Below are 20,601 nucleotides of genomic sequence, written 5' to 3' on the forward strand. Positions count from 1 at the left end.
GACCCTTGTTTCTTGGATGTGTTATTAACTGTGTAAACTTTGTATATAGTGCCCCTTTAAAAAAAAAAGTCCTGAAGTCCTGGTTCCTTTTCATGTTGGCGAATGTGCTTTGCATAAAAAAGAGCAACAATTGTTCAGAAAGTTGCAAATTCAAGTCTTTTTAAATACGTGGCTCAACAGACAGGTCTAATCTTCACATGTCCCTTGATGCCTATGTTTATTTAAGAAGAAGACAATGTGAAACTGATTAAATGCCGCACTAATAATTGAGGCCAGTCTGGTTTCCCTACGACTTTGTATGGGGTCTGAGTGACGTCACCCCCTAAAAAAGAAGACGTTATATCTAAGGAATGAAAGCAGCTGGGAAGTTACTTTCAACGGCACAAATGCAGCACTTACGATTGAAATCGGTCCAGTTTCCCTACGATGTTGTAGGGGGGCTGAGTGACGCCACATCCCAAAAACAGAAAGGCGCTATATCTCGGAAACGAAAGCAGAACAATCACTACTTTCAACGGCACAAACCAACACAAACGTAGCACTAACGAATGAGTTGGGTTTCATCGTTTGTGCTGTCTATTGGGGGGCCAACTTCACAGAGCTTCTGTTATGTGCTTTTGGCCAAGAGAGAAAAATAAAAATGGTCATTCCATTATTTGACCACAGTAATAGTATTCATTATGTTTTTTGCTCTTTAGACTTTTATTAGTATTCAAAATATTAAATTTTGGTAAAATAGTTCATATGTTAAAATTGACTATTTAATCTGATAATTTAGAGAATTCAGTGTACATCCTGTGAATTTGTTTACTTAAACTGTACCATTTTGGATTTGTACGGTACGTTATTTGTTTAGGTCAGTTGTACTTCTCTTTGATGATATCTGTGTTCCTGCAAAGAACTAAATGACATATAATATGATAGGTTTTCTATTTTTTTATTGAAAGTGCTGTATTCCAGCTCCATTTCTAAAAAAAATAAATTTGAGTTTGATATGCGATTTGTTAGTGTACTGTATTTGATCCATTTGTAATATTGAGATTATAAAAAGAACATCTCCATGTGTTCTCCACTTACAATAACGTAAAATCTTTCATTTTTTGGGGAATTTGTAGGATTTCACTGCTTAAGGAATTAACTCGCCTTTCATTAGAATTAAGATGCCCTCATATTGCTGCTGAATGTTTAAAAGAACTGAAGCGAGTTGGAGTTTTAGTAAGTGCTCATTTCTTTTTGTTTATCATTACCCCAGTTTATGACAGAACTATGAGTCGTTATTTGCTTATATATCTGCTCTTTATCAACATAGTAAGTATAGTTGAACACACCATTGCTCTGATGTTTTGGTTTGTTTTCCATTGGAAATTAAACCACAATATCCTGAAGTGGTAATGCTTGAAAGTTAAAGTACCTCCTTTAGAATTCATTTAAAGTAGGAGCAGGGAATTAACAAGTAATCATATTTATTAGTGTATGTTGGTCAAAATTATACTTGTTGATAAAAGTATACATGGAACTTGTTGGTGGTGAGGACGAATTTTAAGAAGATAATGATCTCAAGCTGTTTTGAGTATTACACGATTTTCAAGTCAGAAGTTAAAGAACTGTAACCAACTTTCTGTTGTAAAGGAATCATTTTGTATATGTACAGAACTCATGAATAACATTCTTGAGGATCTGTTGTATATTTTGTGATAACTGTATTTTATTAGTTTTCTATAACATAAATACGCACCTGTCTGTCTTGTCTCAACTACAGACATTTGAGGGTATTCATTCTGGGTAAAACAAGATCTGTGAAATCAATCATAGAAAACTTTCTGAAGAAATTGGCAGGCAAACAGTAGTTATTAATAGTTTAAACTATAATTTCAGTAGTATAATTGGTTACTGATGTTGAATATTCTGCATTTTATATAAAAATGTTTTTTTCCTGTCACTGTATATGCTGGATTTACTTCGTACAATATTTTATCTTTGCTATTTTTGTCTTTTTTATATTTTTTTAGGATATTGGAGTTCTTATAGAGATAGAATGCTTGAATTGTGAACTTGAGCTGCAAAACCAAGGAACAAAAATTGAAGAATATTCTAGAAGTGCCGTAGAGGTATTTCCTTAACATTGTTTTTCTTCAAACTTAAATTTGAATTTGATAAACATCCAGTGAAAAAATGCATAAGGTTTTATGTTTTGTATTTTAAATCTGTGAGGATAGTGAAATATTCAGATTCTGATTCAGCAGGTTTCCATAAAAAGCCATACAAAATAAGAATTATTTTTATCTAGTCATTTCTTGGGGATTTTAGGCAGATTTACTGCCCTCTGAGTGCATTTATGTAGGATCAAGATTCAGATTACTCTAGGGACTTATCTGCAATCATCATTAATTCTGCAGTCTTTCTGTGCATTTTTTTTTACAGACACATTTAAAAATGATCAAGAAATTAGATCAAACTCTACAGAATGCTGTAAGAGAGGGAGACATAAATGTAATTCAAGTTGTGTGTGCGACACAGTGGAACCTATGTCTGCCTCTTCTCCAGCCCAACTTAAGAAAGAACATTAGAAATCAGCTTACTCGTGTGGCTGAGGTCTTGGAAAAGACAAATAGGTAAACCATTTTTTTTTAAATAATGTGGAACATCTAAGAGCATGGTAATAACAGTTTGAGTTATTTTGGTTACACTTAAATGAGGTTGCACAAATAGTAGTAAAATATTATCTTGCCACCATTTCTCTGTTATGCAAACAGTCTAATAATAGAAATGCAAAGGAACACGTAATAGGTTTATTCCATGCTGAATAAAAGAAGAAAGAGAACACAACGTTTCGGCCGTGGAGCCTTCTTCAGGTGTGAGAGAGACAGGGCAGTAGGTAAAGGTAAAGTAGCGGGAGAACAAAGCCTGGGAGGGAGGAGGAGTGAGAGTCGGGAGCAGGGGACAGAAAGAGAGGCCAATCAAGAGGTGTGAAGTCAGAATGGGTGCAGAGAGGTGTGAAATGAAACTTCCAATGAATGGAGAAAATTTAAAAGAACAGTAGTCTGTCGTTAAGAGAAGGGAGAATGTGTGATCCTAGCTGCAGAATAATTTTAGTTTCGGTGGTCTTTCTGATGTATGAGTTGGGAAAACCGTCTTTGAGAACACAGACGGAGAGATTAGAGTGGTCGTGGCCGTCAGAGGTGAAATGAGAAACAATGGGCTTGGAGAGATCTTTAATCTTCACAGCCCTGACGTGTTCTCTGAAGCGATCTCCGAGTCTCCTTCCTGTTTCTCCAATGTAGATGGCTGGATTTTACTGCAAGAGATACAGTAAATAAGGTTGCTGGAGGTACAAGATGCTGTCTGGGTGATCCGGAATTGTCCTGAGGGGCCTTGAATGAGTGTGGTGTTAGATGTGTACTTGCAGGTGATACAGCAAGCTCTGTTGCAAGGGAAAGTGCCTGGTGTGGATGGTTGTTGAGGGCGGTCAAGGGAGCTGTGAACAAGGAGGTTACGCAGATTAGGTGGTCGGCGATATGAGATGATAGGGCGATCAGAAAAGAGGGCCCCAATGGAGGGATCATCCTGTAGGATGGAAAAGTTGTAGTTAATGGTCCTGGGGATAGGAAGTGTGTTAGGGTGGTAAGGAAGCACCAAAGGAATGCGGTTGTTGCGGCGGGAGTTCCTGATCGGGTTGATGGTCCGGGGGGTGTTTTTGGCTCGGGCAAGGGCCCTGTCAATCACACTGCTGGGGTATCCTCTGTTGATGAAAAAGGAGTACATTTCGAGGGCTTGGTTCTCCAAATCGATGTCGTCGCTGCATAATCGTCGTAGCCTAAGGAACTGTGAAAAAGGAAGAGAGTTTTTAGTGTGGTTGGGGTGAAATGAGCTGTACAGGAGGTAGCTGTGTGAATCCGTGGGTTTGTAATAAACTGAAGTGGACAGTCGGGGGTAGTTGATAGAGAAGTTGATGTCTAGAAACGGAAGAGCAGTGGAAGATATGTTAAGCGTATATTTGAGGGACGGGTGGAAGTTGGTGAAATGGTGCAGGAAGAACTCAAGCTGATCATTATAGCATGTGGCGGCACAGATGCAGTCATCAATATATCGTTTGTAGAGGTCAGGGACATAGCCAGTGTAGGAAGCGAAGAAGCGTTCTTCTACCCAGCTGACAAAAATATTGGCATAGCTGGGTCCCATTCTGGTGCCCATGGCAACTCCACTGACCTGTTGGTAAAAAAGATTATTGAAAGAGAATGCGTTCAGTGTGAGGACCAATTCTGCAAGGCGTACCAGGGTGTGGGTGGGTGGATCAAGCACTGTGCGTTTGTCCAGCTTGTGCTTGAGGGCTGTATGTGCTGTGCGGATCAAGAAGATCTTCCCTCTGTAACGTTGCCATAGCCAAAAGGTAATGTAGTGGCTCTCTGAAGGCACCAGTTCTGTAGGGTTTGGGCATTTACTGGGACAATTATTAATCATAGCAGTAAATCACAAAATTGATTCTTTTGATGGCTTTAGAATCCAACCATGCGACATAACTCAAACAACGCACACACACAGGTACTAATACACGAGGATACCTTTATTAATACATAGAATATGCATATAAACCAAACAGATCTTATTGAGAGGGTTATCAGAATACAAAAGATATATATTCAATCAGTTACAAAGAGTTACATATATCAAGAGGACATACGTTCAGTATATAATTCATTTAGACCGTTTCATAAATGAACTTGGTTATAACTTCTACATTAGATACTCAAAACAAGTACATAACTCTTAGGAATTAAATTGATATCAACTGGTTGGGATAACAATTGAATTCTCGAGCTGTAATGCATTGAAGTTGAATACTCATCCAATCTCTGGGGATTCAGATCTCCTGCGGGCACAAAGAAACAGTTGCAGGCTGTTGCTGTCCAATCCGCGCTGTCTGGCTCGGTGCCAGGCTGTGCTGTGCGGCTTGCGACGGTGCGCTGCTGATGCTCACTGACCGGCTAGTTAGTGTTGGCTTTAACTAGCAAAGTTTGTGCACAGGAGAAAAGATGACTGTGGGTCCCAGCAAGTCAGGAAGAGGACCAGTTCGTTCCTGATGAAGAGCTAGTTCTGAATAGTGATTCAGCTGTCCACAGTTCTGACCTGTTCACGAGGCCTGCTGCTGGTGCTAACCTCGGGTGGATCCTCTGGTTACTCTCTGGCAACCTCCGCTCTAGACTCTTAGAACAAAGGAAAGTTCTGGCACTCGGACACACTGGCCGTTCCGTGGTTGTCCGGGCTGAGTCTCAGGATGGTCAGGAGGCGCGCTGCGAGAATGTCCTGCCCTTGGGAGCCTTCCGCTCCTGGGCCATCCTGCCCTGGAATTCTCCTTTGAATTCCCTTTAGGAAAGTCCACAGAATTCTCCTGAATCTTACTGAATCTCTCAGGCTCTCTGTGTTGCCTGTTTTTACCTGGAGGAACTTCAGCTCGTTGATTGGCTGAAAGTTCCATGGGCATCAGAGTCCCACGTGGGTTACTTGGCCTTACCAGTCCCTGATTGGGTGATCAGGGTGAGATATGAGTCACTTACTCCTGACACTTAGGAATGCAGTCCAGATGTCCATCTGGCACTCCCTAGACAGATAGGCGCCAATGGATGACCATTGATCATGATAGCCAGGCTTAGCTAAGTGCATCCCCCTTTGGGAGCTGTCCTTTATCAAAGGAACCTTAAATCAGCCTGCATGAATAGTTTCTCTGTGGCTGCACCACAGAGATGAACAGAGAGATGAGGCCTAATTTGGGAAAGCTCAGAAACACTTAATTCTGCCTTATTAATAAGCCGCTACACCTCATACATCAAAGTTTGGCCCTTGCCCGAGCCAAAAACACCCCCCGGACCATCAACCCGATCAAGAACTCCCACCACAACAACCGCATTCCTTTGGTGCTTCCTTACTACCCTAACACACTTCCTATCCCTAGGACCATTAACCACAACTTTTCCATCCTACAGGATGATCCCTCCATTGGGGCCCTCTTTTCTGATATCTATCATCTCATATCGCCAACCACCTAATCTGCGTAACCTCCTTGTTCATAGCTCCCTTGACCGCCCTCAACAACCATCCACACCAGGCACTTTCCCTTGCAACAGGGCTCGCTGTATCACCTGCAAGTACACATCCACCACCACACTCATTCAAGGCCCCTCAGGACAATTCCGGATCACCCAGACAGCATCTTGTACCTCCAGAAACCTTATTTACTGTATCTCTTGCAGTAAATGCCCAGCCATCTACATTGGAGAAACGGGAAGGAGACTCGGAGACCGCTTCAGAGAACACGTCAGGGCTGTGAAGATTAAAGATCTCTCCAAGCCCATTGTTTCTCATTTCACCTTTGACGGCCACGACCACTCTAATCTCTCCATCTGTGTTCTCAAAGATGGTTTTCCGAACTCATACATCAGAAAGACCACCAAAACTAAAATTATTCTGCAGCTAGGATCACACATTCTCCCTTCTCTTAACGACAGACTACTGTTCTTTTAAATTTTCTCCATTCATTGGAAGTTTCATTTCACACCTCTCTGCACCCATTCTGACTTCACACCTCTTGATTGGCCTCTCTTTCTGTCCCCTGCTCCCGACTCTCACTCCTCCTCCCTCCCAGGCTTTGTTCTCCCGCTACTTTACCTTTACCTACTGCCCTGTCTCTCTCACACCTGAAGAAGGCTCCACGGCCGAAACGTTGTGTTCTCTTTCTTCTTTTTTTAGCATGGAATAAACCTATTACTTGTTCCTTTGCAGCCTAAGCATGCTGATGCAGCTACCCACCTGTAATAATAGAAATGTTTTATTGTCCTATTTAATAGAAAGAAACTTCCTAAGTGTCTTTTTTTAGCCTTTTGTTTCAGTTGCGATGTCAAGTCCATACAGAGTTAAGTCTCATAGAAGAAGGTGAAGATCGAATAGAGACTGCTGTAGAGCATATTCAGAAAGCGTTACGTTTGGATGAAAAAGGAATATATCATGATCGTCTTCACTCAGCACTTCATCCGCTTCAGTTGCGTAAGATGTTGTATGAGACTCCTGAAAGAAAGGAAGACCAGGCAGCACTGTTCATAGAGCAGGTTTGTTACAGACACCTAAAGGTATAGGCATAAAATATTTATCTGATGGGGTTGTGAAGAGGATATTTATTTTCTTAGAAATGTCCCAAACCTGCTTAAAATCTGTAATCACATTAATATTTTTCATCTCTTGCCCTGTTTAAATTCCCTGTTCTTTATGATTAACATTATTTAATAATTGAAGGATTAAAAAATATATTATTTCTAATTCAAATAAAATACCAAATATCCTGTAGATTGTTATATTATTTTACCAAATATATGAATAAATCTGTTTTATTGGCCTATAATGCTGATTTATTTGTAATTAAATTCTAGCACATTTTAAATGAAACTGGAACATCTGAAGACAGTTTTGAAGTCTTTCTAAGTCCGTGTGTCACAACTAAAATAAAAGCAATATGGACGTAACAAGGGTTGAACAATAATAGTTTGTAATATACAGTAAGAATGAAACGGCAGTCTGGGTTTCTATTTGTACGCAAACCAAGTGATCATCTGTTTCGCTATACTATCTTTTTCTTGCCAATACAATGTTACCTGCTGAGTTTGAAGTTTGCTCTCTTTGTGTACAAGACCCGTTTGTTACAGGCTGAATTTTGCCAAGGCCACGATTACCAGGTTTGTGCACCAGAAGTATTGGTGCAACTTGCAAGTCTTCCGCACTTTTGAATTTTCAGGAAAGAAATGACAGTGAGGACAAATATCTGGACATTTCTTACTTTGACATGAACTGATGAATTGTATTGTTACTAGTATGGTACCTACTAAATTTGAAATTTATTGATTTATTAAAAGCAGTTTTTGTTCAAGAGCATTTTGCGGTTCCATTAAGCTAGTACATTTACTGTCTGGTCACCACTGTACTGTATGTTTGCTCATAAATTGACCTGGACCTGCTAATCAGAAGTAATTTTGGTTGTTAAATTTGATGTTTTGACTCAATCAGTATTGAGCATTTCCAAAGACAGAGGCCATTTTATTTGCAAGAACAAGATGGCAGTCATGCATTAACCTTACTACATGCTAGAGTGATAGAGTGTCATGTTATGGCATGCACAGCAGAATTAGTACCACATATGCAATTAACAGACCATGTGTTTTTAGACAGCAGGAGTTGGTGTTATGTGCTGTGTATTGGCAGTGAAGGAGAAAAGAAATGTGGTCATGTTTTATGTAGGAAGACCTTTTAATGTACTGTATGTTTATTTTAGAATTATACTTAGAAAAATTGGCTTTAATACAATAAACATTTTTTGTGCAAGAACTGGTTTATACGACTGGCCTTATTTCTCAACATGGCTGATGCTGTCTTGCATAAATTATGGTAACAAAGTTCCAGGTACTAATTTTGAATTTATTTGGTTGTTGATGAAACCTTTAATTTAGTAGGCACGAAAGTCTATGAGAATACAATTTTAAAAAGAATTATAGCTATGTTGGTCCAAATGTTATCTTGGGTAGCACATCACACATTGAGTGGCTTATCTGTCCCAGGATATATGTATAGTATGAAGATGCTTGACTGCACAGGTCTTTGGAAACAAGCAGTTTCAAAAGTAAAAAAAAAACAAAACAACAAAATCCTTAAAATCACTATATAGTAGGCTTCTACTACTATTATTCTTTCCAATTTCTAGGCAAAGAAGGGAAACCCAAATGATGATGTGAGGAAGAAACGCCCACTTTTGGTAAATTCGGGTATAGCTCTGGCTCCTGATGCATTTCAGGTTGTTCTTGATGGAGACAACGAAACCAAAGGTAATTCTGGTAATAGCAAAAAGTGAAAGAGCTCAGTAAATGTTATCTTTAACTATTGTTTGTACAGTATTTTGTAAAACATACTCTGTGTCCTGTCACATAGCCTTATCTTGGAAGCTGAAATGCATAATGGAAGAAAGCTGTTAGTGTTAGAAGGGAAATTGTTGTGATGAAACAAGACACCCTAACACATGACACAGCCTGTTGAAATCTGCTTCCAAATCTATAAAATCTTAGTTACAACTCTGGATCATACAATAACAAAAAGAAGAGCACTGTTGAACTATTGTCATTCTTGATGAAGTGCTGCACTACTTTTGTCTTGGGTCCTCCTTTCTGCTGTTGGTGTTGACTTTTGAGGTTTGGTCTGCCTTACCAATTAACTTGACTGGTTTTTCCATTCATTTGTAACTGGCTAATCGAAGTTAAGGAAATTTCAGTTTGTTCAGATATGTTCCCTCACTTCAAATATCCTACAATGCAATATACTGGTAAGTTGACTTTTTTAATGTTTTTGTCATTCTTTATTTCTGCAGTTCCAAAAACTAGCAACAGAAATTGTCCAATAAGCCTACTGTGTGCTAAAGCTCAGCATCATATGTGTTGTATAAAGAAGGCAGACGGACACTTAAAAAGACTTGGAAATAAAAATGACAAAGAAAGGTTTGTGTTTCTATTTTAATTTCTGTATTGGATTCAAGCTTTTTTTAAACAAAGGTTTAAGGTTTTTATATTTTCTCAACTATGTAAGTTCCTGTTATACACTACTACAGGAACATTGTGAATAAAATTAAGGACTCTTTTACAGCATGTATCCACTGATCAATGCAAGTATGCATTGATATTTAGTTTCATTTTGTTAAGAAGTAATTTACAGTTGTATTGTAATAATCATAAAAACTTTCAGTATTTTTTAGTATTTATTTGTGTTAATCTATAGTTCATAATGCATTACGTTTTTGATACCACCTAATCAGTTCTAATTCATCATCAAGTATTAAAGAAAGGATTGCTCCGTATTTAGATACAGTAGTGAGTTATTGGGGGCTGATGTATCAATATTTTTTTCTTCTAATGAAATTCCACATTGTATAAACATTCCATTATTAAATAAAGTAAACTCAGAAAAACTTGCCAAAAGTAATATTTTTCTTAACTGTTTGGCCAGTAGTTTAAAATTAAAAAAATTTAAATTTGAAAATTACAAATGTAACTTCTTTAGAACCTTAAACTAAATATCATTATTTTAGGGTGAAGATATGGGCTGCTTTAGCAAAATTAGGAAGAAAACAGGAGGTTTGGGATGTTTGTCGTGCAGCTTGCAGGTTCTGTCTAATGTATGAAGATGGACGTTGGAAAGCCTCAAAAGATAACTGTAAGTATTAATAATAGTGCAATAAATCAAATTCTTAGTATCACCTATCTGATACTGTAATAACTTTGATAACAAATATTGTAGAATACACTGTGTCCTCTCATACGGCTAAGGAGATGTTTTGTCAGAAGGATCTCATATTTATCTTAAGATGAATTCAGATTATTTGCCAGAAGTCATATATAAATTATTTTGTTATGTTTTTTCATTACTTTCCATGTAAGAAATGTACAGTGCAGTCTGTAAGTATTTGGACAGTGACACAATTTCTGTTGTTTTGGCTCTGTACTCCAGCACATTTGATATGAAATGAAACAATGACTATGAGGTTAAAGTGCAGAATTTAAGCTTTAATTCGAGAGTATTTACGTCTATATTGGATGAACCATATAGGGATCACTTTTTATACATAGTCCCTCTATTTCAGGGGACCAAAGGTAATTGGACACAATAACATAATCTTAAATAAAATTGTTATGTGTAGTACTTTGCAGTCAATGACTGCCTGAAGTCTGCGACCCATAGACATCACCAGACGCTGGGTATCTTTACTGGTGATGCTCTGCCAGGCCTGTAATGCAGCCATTTTTGGTTCCTGCTTGTTTCGAGGGCTTTTTGCTTTCAGTCTTGTCTGCAGTAGGTGAAATGCATGCTCAGTGGGATTCAGGTCAGGTGATTGACTTAGCCAGTCAAAAACATTCCACTTCTTTGCCCTGAAAAACTCCATAGTTGCTTTAGCAGTATGTTTGGGGTCATTGTCCTGCTGCAAGGTGAAGCGCCGTCCAATGAGTTTTGAGGCATTTGGTTTGATCTAAGCACACTTTTGAATTCATCCTATAGCTGCGGTCAGCAGTCACATCATCAGTAAAGACACTGGCAGCCATACATGCCCATGCTATGACACTACCTCCACCATGTTTCACAGATGAGGTGGTATGCTTTGGATCATGAGCAGTACCTTTTTTTCTCCACACTTTCCTCTTTCCATTACTCTGGTACAGGTTAATTTTCATCTCATCTGTCCATAAGACTTTGTCCCAGAACTCTAGAGGCTTTTTAATGTACTTTTTAGCCAACTCTAACCTGGCCTTTCTGTGGCCCTTCTTACCAGTGGTTTGCATCTTGTGGTGAACCCTCTGAGGTTATGCTGGTGTATTCTTCTCTTTATGGTAGTCTTTGACACATCTATGCCTACATCCTGGAGAGTGTTCCTGATCTGTTCAACAGTCATAAAGGGGTTTTTCTTCACGATTGAAAGTATTCTTGGGTCATCCACTACTGCAGTCTTCCATGGTCTACCAGGTCGTTTGCTACTGCTAAGATCACCAGTGCATTCTTGCTTCTTAACAATGTACCAAACAGTTGATTTTGACACACAAAATGTTTTGGCTAGGTCTCTGATTGATTTATTCTGATTTTTCAGCCTCCTGATGGCCCACTTTAATGGCATTTACACTTCTTTTGTCCTCATGTTGAGAGACAACAGCAACAGACTCCAGATGGAAATGCCACATCTAGAATCAACTCTAGACCTTTTGTTAGCTCTCTTGTGCATGAACTAACAATGCAACGACACACAGCTGGCCAAGAAACAAATGAGCATCCAATTGTCCAATTACTTTTGATCCCCTAAAATGTGTTACTGGTTATTAATTAAGCATTCTAGAAAAAATGGCTTCTTGAGCGTACAAAAAATGTGATGAAATGTACAAGGTAGAACCATTGGGATGTAACCATACATGCAAGAGATGTACTCCCCAAATCAATTTCTCTATCTGTGTCTTGAGGTGATCTTTTCACAAGTTATGAAGTGGTCAATAAGTATAGTTGAAGAATGTTTATTTACCCAATATGCATGGAATAGAGTACCATCAGAAGTAGTAAATAAACCAGAAAATAGCGGAGTATATATTTTTGTTATTACACAGAAATGTAACTGGGGATTATTAATGTAAATTTTTGTCTTAAGGTGAACTGAAAGATGATGAAGGTACAGTGGAAAGAAATCAGACTGAAGGAAGTTTATCAACTGGATCAATACCAATGCAAAAGCAATGTTATACATCTGAAAGGGATTTGATCAGACTGCTTGCAGAAATTCGATTCATAAATGCAGAGGTAACACTTTCATTCATAGGAGACAGAACTGCAAAATCTGAACTCATGGCAATATTGCTTAAATGTCTGCAAAGTAATTTGCATTTCAAAAATATTTTTATACTGTAAATAAGTTCTACAAGTATGTTTTGTCAGATGAGCTTGATATGTTTTCTAAAAAAAGTAGCCATAGAAATTTACAAAAGTAAATTAAAGGAAAACAATTAACTGTAAATGTTATGTTTTCATGTCAGTCTTTATTAAATAAACTTTTGATAGATCTATAACATGCTTTCCTCCTCATAGCGCTAGGATTTCCTTTTCTTTGGTCTTTCAAATATGCTGCCACCTCCTTCAATAAAAGATATGCTTTTCACTTGTACTTTAAAATACGTGTAGTGAGTACTTACATTTTAATTTAATTTAATAGCTAAGACTTTTGTTATAGTCTCCTTTCACAGTTCACTTCACAAATTTCTAGGCAACAGTTCACAAATTAATGTCAGAAGGTGTACAGCTTAATGCCAAGCCTGTTCCACAAGAAGATAGAAGCAAACATCCTGCAGGATACATTAAAAAAAATCCAGAAGAAAATCCAGAGTGGCTAATCTACAGGTATGTATTTCTATGAGAATAGTGTGTTGAACCACAAGAAAAATTACAATGTTGCAATTTACTTTATTGACAATTAACTATAATAGCGTATTGTACTTAACATAAAACTATGTTAATGTTTTGTGATTGTCATCCAAAGTTTCATGGCCTGCAAATATTTGTTTCAGAGACTGGATTCAATACTTGTCACTTTATGCAACAGAAAACTTTTTGCGAGCTGCAGAGATGGGAGCAGAGTTAAATGAGTCTTGGATTGTTTGTAATGCTGCTGTTTACATCTGGAACTTCAACAGCCACCTTATAAAAGTTGGACGACAAAAGGAGCTTGTTGATACATTTCAGAAATTGATAGATTTGCTTAAACAGACGGGGCACTCTGGGTGAGTATAACCCCTATGATATTTGTGGGTGTTATTTAGAGATTTCAGTTTTTCAGATAATCTTTTGTATTTTAATTGATACCTTTTTTCTCAGTTTATTTTATTTTTTTGATAATTGTGTGTGTTGCTTCATAGGGAGACCATGCTTCTAGTAATGCTCTGCAATACTGCTGCACAAGGCCTGATTCTTCCATGGATTCCAACATCGGCCAAAACCAGTAATGAGAAACGAGATCTCGAAAAGACTTCTCCCACTGATAAGAGCAAGAAAGGTGCTGTAAAAGGAATTGAAAAGACAGGCAGTGTGCAGAACTTTTTATTGGATCCCAGTGGAGTAGTAGATGTAAAAAGAGCATTGGAGGTAAAAAAATATTTCATGCAGTGTCTTGTAAATAGTTAACATTTCGTGGTTCATAATTTTCTATGTTAATGAGATAAACAGATTAGGTACACTGTTCAGCAGAGGTGTATCAAAAGCTAATTGATAATACATACTTATCAAAGAAATATAATGCATTGGCCCTCACTATATGTGAAAAATTGAACAGCACTTTATTTGACCACCTACCTAATTTATTTAAAATGTTCATTATGATTTGATGGTGTTTGCTGTGGATGGTATCTTAATATGTTTATAAGAAAAGCATTTTATGACCAAGCTAGAAAATTTTATTAGAATGTGTGTGTATCAATTCCCTCACATGCATATGTTTCAATTTAAAATACATTTTTAAATTCTTTCATCGTCATTACATAGATATCTCAATACAGCAGTAATACTAATTGAGAAACATATTGTTAGAAGGGTTACAAGTAAGAGCAGGGTGTTGTATTATGGTTTCTAACACCATATAGATCCAGCAACCATGCCAAGTATCAGAGTAAATCAGATTCCTGGTTAATGATATTCTGATCACTTTTGTTATGATTCACATTTATTTTTGTTTCATTTAAATATTCTTCTTAAAGGACCTTGTAATTGAGTATATTTTCCTCCTTCACTTATTTTTATGGCTTTAGGTTTGTGAATATGCACTGCATTTGACAATTGGCAATGTGCCTGCTAATACGGTGCCCATTGCTGTACGACATCAGATTATTGTGACTTGGGTGAGAGTGAAGCAGCTTCTCCAGCAACAAATTGGACTGAAGCTTGACTTTGATGATGAGGTACATATTTTAAACTAAAACTTACTTTTAACTTTTAAAGCTTTTGTTCGATTGCTAAGGTATAATTATTAACCTCTTTTAATTGCAATTGGTAATGAATCAACTGAACCAAATGAGATTAATTTTTAGTTATGGCACTGAGAAATATTGTTTTCAAAAACTAAAACATATCAGTAAAAATCTATAACAGACTTTTAATATGTTATGCAGCCCACCAAGAAAAAATGCATTCTGTTTTATTACAATAATTGTGTACTTTCAGAGTAAGAATGATCGTCAGAGTGCTATGACAAAAGTGCTCGTTGGACTTGAAATGCATGCGTGTAATAACTCCAAGTTAATGGAATTTTCTACTCCTACTCTTTCTGTGGTGAGTGTCCAATATCAGGCATATGTACAGTAGCTCTCAAACTAAATCTATTACATGTTCATTGACTTTGAATATTTAACACTAGTTGAATCATATTTGTTACATGAGTTTTATGTTTCTGGAACACAAATAAGCCATTTCATTGCACAAAATGTTGGTGCCGACTTAAAATTAAACTTAATTTAAAACACACATTTAAATGTAGTACACAATGCATTATTACTCAATTTAATGGATGCCTGCCCAACACTGAAGTGACAGATTCAAACTGAAAACTTTATAGGAGTTGATTTTTTTTAAGTGAAGATGAAAGGTTTGTGATGTCCACGAGCATTTCTGAAAGGAGGCTTCTTATAAAGAAGTATTTTTATTGTGCTGTTTTAAGGAGACTAAAACAAAACCAAAGTATTTGTGAGATTAATATTTTTCTCTGTACCTTTCCAGTTAGCCAAAATGACCTCAGAGTGCAAATGGACTGACCCAGTTGTTGAACTTCAGGCTTGGCTGCAGCTAACACACTTTGCTCACTTGTGCCGTGATCATGAATTAGTGATGATGTGCTCCCAGCGGACACTAGAGCTGGAAGCTGCAGCTGTAAAAAAAGTAACTTCTAAAAAGCAAGAAATGTAAGTCATGGATTACATGATATCTTTATAGTGGGCTCTGTGTATTTGGATGCTCACAGCAATATTTTCGGACTTAGACTTGAGTTAATTAAAAATGTAAAATGTAAACAGTGATGGTTGAACCACTCTCTTACTTTTCTCCCCTGCCATGTATGTCATACCATATGCCATAATTCTAATAAACCACATATTTCAATAAGAATACATTATCTCTTGTAACTGTACGAAAACAATATTGGATTAACTCCGTGACCCGTAACATGCTATGCTGTCATATGGTTATAATGCCAAAATTAGACAAATGTGAAGATTGCTATATGTGAGTTAATGTAATGTCAGTAAGAAATAATCAATTCTTTGACCAGGACTGTATTACTGTCACTCGTTACTGTTTGCTAACTTGATTTTAGAAATACACCATGTTCTGCTTTAGATCACTAATATTTTAAACATTGTAAGACTCACGATTGTAAATTGTGGCGGCTACCAAAGCTAGAGTTTAGTCCATTTGTTATTGTAGTGTAATTAGGTGGCTTCATGACTAAAATTAAAAAGAATCAACTATAACAATAATATTTTGTGACTTCTTAGCAGAGAATGCATTTTTGTGCTGTGTGCGTATGTTTTGTAAAGGTCATTTTCTAAAGATCAAAAAAGGTCATTTTTAACTCTGAGAACAGAAACTTTTAAGACATGTTTAGGCATTCTTTTCAAAATTGTTTTAATTTAACAAGTTAAATGACAAAATGTGTTGGTATTGTATTGTTTATCTGAGGTTGCTTCAAATTTGCCCTCATGTCCTTGTCTATTATTACGTGCAGGATTGTAAATCAGTGCATGAAATAAATATGACATCTAGTGACCATTATGAGCACTGCACTTTCAGATACATATATAATAATGATGGAAACTCTGATGCATAGATAACAGAAACTCTGAAAGAGAAAATTTGTTTTCATATATTTATTTTGTACATACAGGTACGTGTACAGTCACAGTCTTGGATTCATACACCTGTCTTTACATTTTTCTTTTTTTAAAGATACAATTCCAAATTAGTCCAGGAGATGTTGAGTAATGCAGCTTGTATTAAGGGACAAAGTATAATGCAACAATCAACAGGACAGCCACATATATGTGACATGGCCTTGGCATCATTTGAATTAAGTGCCTGGTAAGAAACTCCCCAACCAACTTCTATTTTGTATTATGTGGTATTAAACTTTAAGAAGTGAATAGTTTTGGTGAATATTACATAATGTGAGTTGAGATGTTGCACAGAAAACAACCTAATTAATATTTTCTAGATTGCTAATTGAAAGCTTGCAGTTTATTAATCTATAATAAAATAAAATTCCAAATTCTTCTCACTCTGAAGTATTTTCTAGTCCTCATTGTTTTTACTTTTCAGTTATGCAGAAAAGGCTGGCAGTCAGTCACTTTGCATGATAGCTGCACGACACTTCTGGAATGCTTGTCTGCCTTTTACACATTCGCCGTCAGAGAGAGAACAGTTAAGAAAACCCATAGAAAAGATTCTAAAAGCCATCTCTCGTACAAGCAAAAAAGAGAAAACGGTAAGGTTTTATCTAGAGGTACAATAAAAAATGTTTTTGTAACCATTTTCTCCAATCCTGTTGATACTGTCATAATTTAAAATAGTGTACTTTGGGTATTTAACATTTTTGTGTTTCCTTTCTTAAGGGTGAATTGAGTAAATTTAATGTACCACAAAATACATTATCAGAAGATTCTTCTGTGGCAATTGGATCGGCATTTGAATTTTCAGCTACAAGTGAGTAAAAGTAATATAGAGGTTACAATTTTTTTTTTAATATCCATTATTAAATTGCATGCAGTTTACCTAAAACTAGTTAGTCTAAAGCACTAATTGCAAGTTACCCTAAACTAAAAGCTGTATTAGTTTCAGTTACTCTACAGTAAATTAATCTTTGCTTGGTATTATTTGTCTTGTTTATGACCTACATGCCTAGATAAAATTCACCTGGCCTTCTTTCTTTACCCTATATTCTGATGCTTATGTCTTAGAAACAAAATCCTATGAGAACTGAAAAGGGGCTAGTATGTAACTCAAGGGAGTGTTTCCCAAAAAATGTAACTTAAGAAAAGTGGGAACTCTAGTGGTAAACTGCTCGAATAATTTAGAGATATCCATCCTGGACTTTGTCTTATCAAGTCAAGTTATACTGGTTGTATCTATGAAGGTGTGGCTTGGTGAAAGAGTGCCTTTACTATCCATATCACAGCAGTAAAGGACCATAGTATTAAAGTAGGGAAAAAAGCCCCTTGCTAAACATTAGAGATAGCAGAGGGTAGCAGAATTCCATAGTCATAAAGAAGAATTCTGGTAAGTTATAACAATTGTTGTACAAATAATGCATTTCAAATAAGCAATTAAAAATTGGAAACATAATGTATAGAAATTCAATTTACTGTTCTGAACTGGCTGTTTAGTATTATGACGGCTTGCTATTGAATGAGCTTTTATTCCATCTAAAGAAATGAACATTTTTCACACAGGTGCTCCTATTTTCTTTCACCTCCCAAAGACATGCTAGCTAGGTTAATTAGTGTCCTTAAATTACACTTGTGTATGTGCAAGCTAAGATGCTTTCAGATGGTTGTCCCATGTTACACTCTGTGCTTTCAAGATCAAATTTTCAAGAGGCATCTCATTGCCTCTTTCCTTACCAGGAATAAGCAGCTTTCTGATAATGGTTAATTATATTACCAGTACATTGTGTATGTGTAAATGCATATTAAGGGATTTCAAGAAGTCTCTGGTATCATATTTTTCGCATAACATGTATAGGTTCAAGTATATGTATAGATGTGTTATGTATATAAATATACACAGACAGTCTGTTACTACATATGATTTCTTTTGCTTTTATAGAAAATGCTGTACTTGTACAAACCTTTCCCATTGGAACTTTAAACCCCTTTTCAAAAATGAAAAATGTTGCTCTTTATCCTTTAACCATAACGCAGGCATGGTGAAGCATGTGTTACGAAATTTGAACTGCATTTGAACTGGAATTTTTAAGTGTGCAAGAGCAATTTCAAATTGATAAGGGATGGCACATTAAGGTGAAACCATATGTTATTTTTGTTTTTTTAATGTTGTTTTTCAGGTTTAGGAAATCCAGAGGATGATCTTACTCTGAGAGCTGCTTTATATGGACTTTTATTCCATATTCAGGCTGACAGGAATGACTGGGAATCTGGGCTTCAAGTTCTTGATGAAGCAATTAGGGAGATGCCACGAACAAAACATAGACTGTGAGTACGTTAGTAGATGCCTCTGCAAGATGAACATTCAATAATTTGCCTGTAATACTCCACAAATATGCTCTTTCTTTAAGTTTCTTACATTTTGTTTCTCCTGTACACTCATTCTCAATCTGTGATGCTTTTTAAATAAACTGTCGCATTTTAGGATGAATGTAATATAGCATGACATGAAGAAGTAATAAGTAAGAAATTGATGGGATTACATTGTCTTCTTGTAACTTGTTGGTTTTTGTCTTGTTTTCTAGCCTCATTTTCAAACACCGTGTTACTGTTAAGGCAAGACTTGGGCAGAGTACACTAATGGATATTCAGAAATTCAAAGACGAGAACGAAGATTATGTTTCCTACATGTGGCACCGTGTTGCTTTGTGCTCTAAAGAAACTACTGAACAACTGATATGTTTTCAGAATGCAATTTCATCACTGCAGGTTTCTGTTTTATTAATATTGTTTTAAGAAATTAGAAAAACAATTAGATATACTGTAAAATTGCACATTAACCCTGATCAGCTTTTTTAATGAAATTAGTGTACACTTATTTGACAAATCTGTCAAGTTAATGCATTAGAAGCTCTTGCCTGCTTAAATTCAAAGCATAGATTTCTTTACTGTTCATTGAGATATCGTTATTTTTAATGTGTGCTACCATTCTAGTTTATAGATATTATACATAAAACATATTGATGCTCACATAATGTCAATAGAGAGGTATATATTTTTTAATCTTCCAGAATTTCACAATCAATAAAGGCATATATCAATAAGTACAGTTTGAGTGTTAGAGACCACATATGACTGGTTCAAATGTGGGTCATGTTACATTCAAGTAATGGCATCACTCTTTAACTGAGTGCCCCAGGTTTGTGTGGGCTTTACTGAACCAGGCTCTCTTTGGTTTTCTGAGCAGCACTCTCTGTGTAATCTGACAGATCCTTCACTGCTCCCATCACTAATGAGGGATTTACATTGTGAAAAACAGTATAGCTTGACAGTGCATATTTTTTTATGAAGGCCCTATCCTGGTACAAGGATTGTTGTGCTGACCCAATTAAATTTACAGTTGGCCATTCCAAATTACAGAGTTTAAAAGGAAAAATAAATCTAGGTTTTATTGATTTCAGAGTGTAAGAGTGGTTGGTGAAAAAGTGGCTTAAAAGAATAATTGATTGATAAGAGAAAGGTTGATAAATAACACATTGAATTAGTACACTGTCATCGGAAAAAAATAGTACAAATCATCTACTGAAAACATGACTGAAAGGTTCTGCTAGTACATTAATTCAGCTCTACAGACTATTTCTCTCAACTCTTCCCAGTGAAGGAAAAGTATAACAATTAATTTCCCTATTATGTATTTTCTCAAATATAACTATTTCAAATGCTTCTTTTTAAATTTGGAACACTCATCAATTAATTTTTACCGAAGGTACCCAATTTGGAATTGCCCATTTTGTCTTTACATTTCAGCTTTACCTAATCTCAAAGTAAATGCCTTTATCAGTTGAGCCAGGACGAGGCTATTATAATCATTCTTACTATAGACAGAATGAGAAGTGACCGTTCTAAACTACAATGTGCATGAGAATGTGTAATTTTTATATACTACAGATTCGCTTTCCTTCAATGAAACTTTGTATTAAATTCTCATGACTCATGGTAGGTATTCACTCCTCTGTTTTGTAGAATCATTAGTGCTGCTTGTCAGGGTGCTATCTGTCATCTAGTATTGGGCCTTTCTTTTTCTGATCAATGCTTATACTCATAATGTTCCTTCAAGTATCTTACGCTTTTTCTA

The 20,601-nt window shown here is 36.4% G+C and overlaps 1 protein-coding gene across 4 annotated transcripts in view; it reads left to right on the plus strand.

The window, feature by feature from the left end:
* The window catches only part of cfap46 (cilia and flagella associated protein 46), a 58,904-nt gene that overhangs the window by 8,332 nt on the left and 29,971 nt on the right, over positions 1–20,601 (plus strand). For all 4 annotated transcript variants that reach the window (XM_088635011.1, XM_088635012.1, XM_088635015.1 and 1 more), the window contains 19 exons: positions 1,116–1,215; positions 2,010–2,108; positions 2,422–2,612; positions 6,869–7,097; positions 8,738–8,858; positions 9,395–9,521; positions 10,109–10,233; positions 12,203–12,351; positions 12,812–12,945; positions 13,113–13,325; positions 13,461–13,686; positions 14,346–14,495; positions 14,758–14,865; positions 15,310–15,491; positions 16,534–16,665; positions 16,903–17,068; positions 17,196–17,286; positions 18,647–18,794; positions 19,052–19,235. In XM_088635011.1, the coding sequence (XP_088491137.1) occupies positions 1,116–1,215; positions 2,010–2,108; positions 2,422–2,612; positions 6,869–7,097; positions 8,738–8,858; positions 9,395–9,521; positions 10,109–10,233; positions 12,203–12,351; positions 12,812–12,945; positions 13,113–13,325; positions 13,461–13,686; positions 14,346–14,495; positions 14,758–14,865; positions 15,310–15,491; positions 16,534–16,665; positions 16,903–17,068; positions 17,196–17,286; positions 18,647–18,794; positions 19,052–19,235 (2,875 nt within the window). The remainder of the gene's footprint in view (positions 1–1,115; positions 1,216–2,009; positions 2,109–2,421; positions 2,613–6,868; positions 7,098–8,737; positions 8,859–9,394; positions 9,522–10,108; positions 10,234–12,202; positions 12,352–12,811; positions 12,946–13,112; positions 13,326–13,460; positions 13,687–14,345; positions 14,496–14,757; positions 14,866–15,309; positions 15,492–16,533; positions 16,666–16,902; positions 17,069–17,195; positions 17,287–18,646; positions 18,795–19,051; positions 19,236–20,601) is intronic.

The sequence above is a fragment of the Lepisosteus platostomus genome, chromosome 6, assembly GCF_059453375.1.
Source record: "Lepisosteus platostomus isolate fLepPlt1 chromosome 6, fLepPlt1.hap1, whole genome shotgun sequence".
In the NCBI taxonomy this organism is placed as follows: domain Eukaryota; kingdom Metazoa; phylum Chordata; class Actinopteri; order Semionotiformes; family Lepisosteidae; genus Lepisosteus; species Lepisosteus platostomus.